Raw genomic sequence first — 8120 nt, 5'->3', positions numbered from 1 at the left:
AGTTGCTGGTAGGGCATGTCATTTTTGGCAAAAAAGTTTCCAGAAGGCATTTCAAACAAATGTGGCGAGAGCTCGTCGCACGCACACCGCCATGCCAGCCTTTTGATATTTACACATACCGTCCTCTTCGGGTGTATTAATGTCCAATGGAGCATGCATAGGTCATCGTGAAATCATCCGATCGCTTCTCGTGTGTGCTGGGATTATAAAGGAGGGTCTCGCCCACGAGTCCCGACACAAGAGTTTACCGCACAGTGCAAAGAAACCTCCCCGAAAAAAGGTACCGTCTAGAAAACTGCTGGGAAACAAAAACAAAAACAAAAAAAGAAGAAGAAGAAGAAGAAGAAGAAAATCCTCCATCTGACATTATAACATATACATACAAGTCAAGTGTTATAAAAAAAAAAAGAAAAAGAAAAGAGGTGTAAAATGAGATGGGTGCAGATTATATCGTGTGTCACAGCGACTGAGACTGAAAGTGAGGGAGGTCCTTTTTTTTTTTTTTTTATTTTTTTTTTCTTCTTTTGTTGCAGCTTCCAGCTCCCACGTTAAAAACATGGGACCTTAAAATAAACCGCCCCGGGCCCCAAGATACCACGCGGAGGAACGCTAACATTTCCCGCCCTGCTAATCCAAAACGCGTGGAGCTCCCATACTGCACCCACCGCCCCCCCCTCCCCCTCCCCCTCCCCCACCCCGCCCACCCTGAAATCCCCCGCAAAAACCCCCCTTCCCAAAAACACACGCACACACACACACACACGCGCACACTCACACTCTGTCGTATACTGTACAGCTGGCCCTCTAAACAGGGACAACAACAACAACAACAACAAAAATATATCTACATTCACATCTCTAGAAAAAACTTCTTTTTTTTTTTTTTTTTTGTGTAACATAAAAAAAAAAATAAAAAAAAAAAAAGTAGAAATGGACACGAGTGCTCAGACCTGGACTTAAGTGTTGTTTGTTTTAGTTTGTGAAAGAATAAAATTGTGTTCAGATTTATTCATCTGTAAAAAAGGACACGTTCGCAAATTTCTATTAAACCCAGGTCTGAATTTTTTTTTTTTTTGCCCACTTCTATTTCAGTGATCACGTTCTCTTCTTCTTGTTGCAACCTTTGGTAAAACCTTCAGGACATCAAACGGGCAAAAAACACGACACGAGGAAGAGGAAGAGGAAGAGGCAGTGAGCGGACGAGGCCCGACGCGTAACAGTATTATAGGCGTTTTTTTTTGTGTTTTTTTTTTGTCGTTTTGCTATGATTACTGGAAGAAAAATCGGATCAGTACTTTTGTTTTCTCCTTCGATAAAACACTATCCTTACTACAAACAGACACGGAGCTCATTGTGTGATAATACTTTCAGCTCAGGTAACTCTCCTAATACTGTTATAAGAAAGATACAACGGGGAGGTCTTTTAATAACCGATTCGCTCCAAAACCTCACAGACAGCGTAGATCCTCCGCAGCCACCCACCGTAATCTCAACTCTGCTGGTGTAATTCGTTTAAAAAAACAAAACAAAAATAAAAACACTCTCCTAATGAGAACGACTGAAAAAAAAAAAACAACAACAAAAAAAACCCGCACGCAGTCACACGAAGAATCACCCCTCGATAACAAAACAAAAAAAAAACTAAAACGCGAAGACTCATCCGCGGCACGTTCGCGTCTCTTTGAGATGAGAATCCTCCCCCCCCCCAAAAAAAAACAACAACAACAACAAAAACGCAGCGGCGTGTGAGTAGTTTGTCTCGACACGTAGAGACGGGAGTTTCTCTCTTTTTTTAAAAAAATTTTTAAAATTTTTTTTAAGTGACATATTTACAAAGCAGGGTCGAACCTCTGAAGGGACGACCGTGCGGCTGAACACATGCTTTCAGCGGCGATGTCGAGATCCGGGCCGTGGTATCGTATCGTATCGTAATCGCATCGTATCGTATCGTATCGTACGTGCCGCCGCCGCCGCGTGAAGAGGTTCACTTCGTTTTTTTTAAAAACACTGGTGAGAGAACTTGAGCTGTCATCACTGAAGATGAAGACTTCTTCTTAGTTTAGGTGTAATATTTTTCACCAGACCTTCAGCGACACACACACACACACACACACACACACACACACACACACACACACACACACACACAGAGCTCTGAAATCAGATGCAGAGCCTTCGCTTAGGTGTTGCGGACCGCCAAGGCCTGTTCCAGCTCCTGTCTCCTCTGCTGGATCTGTTCGAGAGGCGAGAGAGGAGGAGTCGCGTGAGTCACGTGACCACGCAGGGGCGAGAGTACGCCAGACGCTGAGGCGGCGTCTTCCTCACCTTGCAGTAGAAGTAGCGGCTGACGGCCTCCTGGGACCAGGGCTCGTGGTAAAACGCCGCCCTCCTCTCCTCCTCGGGGTTCCCCACCACGTCCGTCATTAACTGCGGCCAATGAGGAGACACCGCGTCATTAACGGCGGGACCAAATAACAACCGGCGGTTACGTTTCATACAGAGAGAATACAAACGATACCCGGGGACGCGATCAGATAACACGCGTCATTTTGAAGCTTAATAAACAAAACATTGGCTTCTAATTTGCAGCAGACGCTGTAAATGTTTGTAGGTCAGTGTGTCTGTTTGTACTTCACCTTGGGTCCAGACAAATTGTAGCCTCAAGGGGGCGCCAGATACGCTTGAGGCTCCTATTTTTTTTTTTATAGATTTATATGCATTTCTTAGCCGCAACTAATTGAAGCAACCATGAATAAAAACTGAATTTTGATTGGTCGCTTCCTGCCGTACACAGAAATGCGCTAAAAATGTCAGCCGATGAGATCACCGCCGTTAAACAATCCTGCCTCTCAAACCGTCCCATCGTCATTTTACAAAGACCAGTGAGCCGCCTGTGTTTTATTTTCCCAACATGTAAGTGTGCAAGTGCGTATAAATAGGAGTATCGAACCTTAAGGTCTCGGCTCTGGGACTTGAGCCAGTCCTGGATGTAGCCCTTGGGATCTCTGGAGAAACTGAGCATGAAGTCCCTCTGGATCTTCAGCTGGTTGATGGACTCGATGGTCTCGTGGATCTGAAAGGGAACAGACAGCAAATAAAAGGACAAGTATTTCCTCTGCGCTTTTTTTTTTTTTTTTTTTTCTTTCTTTCTTCTTCTTCATTTAGCACTGCAGTCTTTTATAGAAAAATTGAACTAAATAAAAAAAATCGTGTATTTACAGCGAGCAAATGGTAAATGTTTACGTGGCAGCAGGAGGGAGCTCGAGCTCGAGCGACCCTGAGAGAGTTTCTGTCGTCGACAGCAGAAATAGTGTAAATAACAATATGACTGATTTGTTGCCAATAATTCGCAATATTTGCCGCCACATAGCAGGCAATTCTACAGTAGTCAGTTTACTACGCAGCCATTTTTGAAAACATTACATGTATGTCTATGTAAATCCTAAATAAACACTTTCAATGACAAAATATTCTGTAAACCAAGGTAGGAATTACAAATCTATTAGATTATTAATGAGAATTCATTTTCAGGCTTTAAAGCCAGGATATCTGGAGCTCTACAGAAGCCTTAAAAAACACAAACGGTCCTTTTCATAAAAAGCCTCGGTGGTTATTGAAAAAGTCAAATTCCAACTTCAAGGTCTTGAATATATTTCCTTGCCTGCCGTAGTGAGCGACAATATCTCTGTGACTCATCGTTGGCTCATCTTTCTGCCACATATCTTACTCCAGGTCACATTAACTGAGGAATTATATTAGCAGGGAATATTGTTAACTGCAACAGGGAGGCGCTGACTCCATAAATAACCGTGTTGTCCCGACTGGTTTAGTTGCTGACTGGTATGTCTGTGTATGTATTATTGTCATTATACTGCATGTGGTGTTGAAAAGTCTTGACTTGAATTTGGTGACCACGGCAGAAACCCTCTGAATACCAAATGACATTCACACTGATGGAGATGATGACTTGAGTTTGGTGTGCTGTGAGTATGACGAGCTTCTCAGAAACAAACGGTCTAAAAAAAAAAAACAGTGACACCACTCTGCGCCTTGTAATCGTAAAATACCAGTAAATTTGGCCTAAATATCGATCTGCTAGAGCAGAGGTGCCCAAATTCGTTCTAATTAAGGGCCAAAAATGAATCTGGGACGGAGGACCGTGGGCCAAAAACAAATGACTATGTTTTATGAAATTACATTTCATTAAATGTAATAGATTTGACGGGAAAATCAATATTGTAAATCTAAAATAAAAAATTTCAGAGTAATTTAAACCACTACTCTTTACTCTGGGTAAAAGTCATATTATTATTATTATTATTTTGCATAAATTATTACACTCTGCTTTATGTTTTACGGCACTTCAGAATCAAGAGAACAAGAACGAGCTCGTCACAGAGGACCCAAAACAAAGACAGTGTGGTCCAAACTCGGCCCCGCGGGCCCCAAATTGGGCAGCTCTGTGCTAGAGTAGGATTACTGTGTGTCCACGAATGTAATAAAAGCAGCAGTACTTGAATTTTTGTATCACATAAGAATGTACTTCTGCTCTGGTCATTTGTCCCCCTTCCTTCCAGCTCACCTTCTGCAAAAAGGTTAAAATGTGAAGCATAATAAAACATTAATAGCTTCCACGTTTAACACAGTCGGGTGTGAAATCTTGTTGCTAGCAAAAGTACTGCAATAAAACAAGCTCCTTTAATGGATAATTTACAGCAAAATCAGCTGTTTACCACCTCAGTGTGACACGAAACCGGTCAGGTGGCTTAAACACGTCGCGTCACATCTCACCTTGTTGTCGAGCGAGGCGATTTCCTGCTGGTTGGCGGTGGAGAGGAGGAAGCTGCTCATCTGGCTCTTCAGGGGATCTTCCACCTCCACGTCGATGTCGTAGCAGGCCGTCTTCTTCTGGTCGTTGGGGTCCACGCTGGCGAGGACGCGAGGACGGGGGAGATTGCGAAGAACGTGAGCGAAAGGAAACGCCGAAGAAAGCGGAGCGGCAAAATGTGGGTTCGTGCAGACGAGAGCTCTCAGTAAATGAAAGTTACCTCCCCGGTGCCTGCGAGACTATTGAATGCGTTTCCTAATTAGAAGTTTCTGTTCTTTTCTTTTCTGTCGTGTTGTGAATAACAACAACTCCTGTTTAATACGTATGAGAGGGGCGGCGTGGGGCCCCAGCAGCTGGCGTAGTCATGGTTCAACTCCATTTTGGTCTTAAAATATTCTCTTAATATATTAATAACGAAGTACATGATTTGTCTGGTGTGATAAAGCTTCAGCATTTTCAAAGAAAACTAAATCCCAGTAAATAAAACTATTTTAATTAAATATGTTTTTAAAACTAGAATTTACCACCTCTATGTTGTATCTCTGCACCAACCAGACAAGTTGCAGTTTACACCCACGTCTGTATCGATAACGTATGTCGTGAACACTTTGAAGGAATTTGATAAAAGGTAGTAAGCGATATATATATATATATATATATATATATCAATTTATCAGCTGTGGTATTTATCGGTGGCTCGTTGTTGTGCTGCCCGAGCTTGTTCATCTCAATGAGGTTTTTCCTGTTCAAATGTTGTTTCTGTGGGGAGGAGAGGACGAAGAGAAGTCGTACCTGATGACATGGTTGATGACGATGGGGTCGGGGGGCAGGAGGAGGTTGGTGAGGCGCTGAGGGATCTCGGAGAACTTCAGACGAGGGCAGTCAAAAATCTGCAGAGGCGGCGAAATAGAACGAATTCAAAGAGTTTACTTTGTTTATAACGCTGAGCTCGTTTCATATCTCCCCACCTCCCTCCTCTCGTCCCCCTCCCCCACTACCTGCTGGAAGTACTTGTCACAGTTGATGTACTCCTTGTCGTGGGAGTCCTGCAGCTTGTTGGTCTTCACGTACTGCCAGAGGGCCTGGATGATGCAGGAGCGCGTCTGAGTGTGAATGCCGAGCAGGCGAGCCAGGCGAGGGTCCAGCTTAAACTGGGGAGGCTGCGGAGACGACGTAATCGCGTTACAACGCTTTTTTGTTTTCTTTTTTGTTTTCTCTCCCCCCCCCCCCCTCTCTCTCACGGCCCCGCCCACGTCAGGACCTTTTTCCACATCAGCTCCGTCACATCCTTTATCACGTTCCCCACCCCGGCCCGGAGACGCGTGTCGGGGCTGAAGCGGCCCCCGTAATGTTTCTGTTCTCACCGCAACAGCCGATTTCAAGGCGCGCGTTAGTCGCCCGGGTCGTAACGGGAGCCTATTCGTGGAACGGCGTTTGCCAGACGGGTGCGGCGCCCTCACCTGGTAGTCCAGCATCAGCAGCAGAGTGCAGCGCACGCTCACGTCTCCCGGCCGCTTCACCTGGAAGCCGTCCGTCTCCTGGGTGGTGGGCGTGCGGTGCCACTGCGACGGCAAAAACACAAGACACGGCCGCACGTTCAACGGCACGGACTGAATTGGGCATTTTGCGTCGTTTCGCACTTCGTTATCTGTTTGTTTCACACTTCTTTAATCAGAATCGCTAATTCATTTGTGCCCTAAGAGGCGCTGGAAACTTTTTCTCAGCTTCTTACTTTGAGCCGTGCGACGCTACAATAACACTTCTTTTTTTTTTTTTTTTCTGCCAAACTTAAAGAGATATGTGATATTTTTGTTGTTGTTTTCATGCTTAACACCAGTTTGAAGTGGGTGGGCACGTGCTCCCATTAGAGCTTATTAACATGTTTATCAAAAGCTGATCACAGTTATTGTTAGTTGTTTTTTTTTGGTATGTTTTTTGGATTATGTTGCCAGATATTCAAATTTTAGCCCTTTTAGACGTGTTTGTTTTCTGTTGGTTGGTTGTTTCACCGCTCCGCTCCTCTTTGGAAAATCAAATTTTTTTTTTTCCTATTTTTACATACAGCCTACGGGGTTTATGACCCGAGCTGCGAAACTAATGACACTCCCATCGGCCTCGGCTTCGCCAGTTGGTAAATGTTAAACTACGACGGTTAAAACGTTAAACACTGTTGGCGGGTTGGGGTCAGGCGGGTTAGCTCAGTACGACCTCACCGAGCTGCGAGCGCGACCGCGGACTCAAGTCTTACAGCAGCTTTTAGAAAACTCGCTCGAGACCGTGAGAATCTGCACGAGTCAAAAATGTGCAAAAAAAAAAAAAAGATAACAAAGAAGCCGTTTGAGTTCCTCGCAGGTTCGCCAGGAGGTTCGATTTCTGCAAACTACCAATGCGCAGCGCGCCGAGAAACCGAGATGGCGAAAGGTTAAAACCGCGTGGTCGGGCGGCTGAACGTTATCACGCATCAGCGGTATGAAATAACAGCAAAATTAAATACTAACCTGGCCAAATACAACTTTTTTTACTTGACATCTTTGTGTTTACATTTTTCAAAAAGCTGTTCAGCGTCTGACCGTAGACGCTATTTACATCTGCATTTTAAAATCCTAACGACTCGGGAGACTGAAAATAAAAGCACTTTAAAACACTTTCCGTCAGTACAGCGGATTGCAGTAACTTGGCGAGCAATACAGAGTAATGTTTCCCCGCGCCCGAAAAGATTAAGCACTGATTGTACCTCAAGGTAGAAACAAAATTCTTTCGATGGAAAAAAAAATAAAAATCATTCAAAGAGAAGCAGCACCTGAGTGCGTGGCTAAAATTAAAATACCCTCTTAAAAAGAGGAACCTTGAGAAGTCATAATTTGCACTCTGAAAGTGATTTTTTTTTTTTTATTTTGATATTTTTTTAAAGCCGGCGCATTTTGTGAAGAGAAAAAGTGAAGGGCAGCTAATGGCCGATTTTTAATAAGTAAGCAGTTCTTTTCTCCATCTGTATGTTTAAACGACCTTGTGCTATATGTCAGAAATAATAATAATAAAAAAAACCTCCTTTCTGCCGTTACAGGAAATCACGTCTATTGAAGAAAAGACGGTGCAGCTCACTCCATCGCTCCGCTTTGTGCATTTAAAAGAGCTGGTGTGTTTGTATCTCGACTCTTGACCAGACACGGGAAAAACTGTCTTTACAACTTAGATAATAACCTTCATCCGAGGAAAATGTCGATCTTTCCAGCGGCCTCATTTATGCCTCTGCATTTCCCGCGTTACGCTGCGCCCCTGATCAGAAGGTGTG

At 44.0% G+C, this 8120-nt stretch overlaps 1 protein-coding gene across 6 annotated transcripts in view; it reads right to left on the bottom strand.

Moving 5' to 3' along the window:
- Window positions 1–719: 719 nt before the first annotated feature.
- smarcd3b (SWI/SNF related BAF chromatin remodeling complex subunit D3b) overlaps window positions 720–8120 on the bottom strand; it is a 38131-nt gene continuing 30730 nt past the window's right edge. For 5 of the 6 annotated variants that reach the window (XM_069159631.1, XM_069159630.1, XM_069159629.1 and 2 more), the window contains 7 exons: window positions 6289–6390; window positions 5827–5988; window positions 5621–5718; window positions 4792–4927; window positions 2951–3073; window positions 2326–2427; window positions 720–2233 (listed from right to left, as the gene is read on the bottom strand). In XM_069159631.1, coding sequence (XP_069015732.1) covers window positions 2180–2233; window positions 2326–2427; window positions 2951–3073; window positions 4792–4927; window positions 5621–5718; window positions 5827–5988; window positions 6289–6390 — 777 coding nt within the window. In that variant the 3' untranslated portion in view covers window positions 720–2179. Of the gene's footprint in view, window positions 2234–2325; window positions 2428–2950; window positions 4586–4791; window positions 4928–5620; window positions 5719–5826; window positions 5989–6288; window positions 6391–8120 lie in introns of those variants that run through there. The other variant, XM_069159634.1, reaches the window with a different exon arrangement.

This window comes from Embiotoca jacksoni, unplaced genomic scaffold (assembly GCF_022577435.1).
Source record: "Embiotoca jacksoni isolate LCO1_2020_lvr unplaced genomic scaffold, fEmbJac1.0.p SCAF_25, whole genome shotgun sequence".
NCBI lineage: Eukaryota > Metazoa > Chordata > Actinopteri > Embiotocidae > Embiotoca > Embiotoca jacksoni.
Note: the sequence above shows the minus strand (reverse complement) of the source record. Positions and strands in the feature narration are given on the sequence as shown.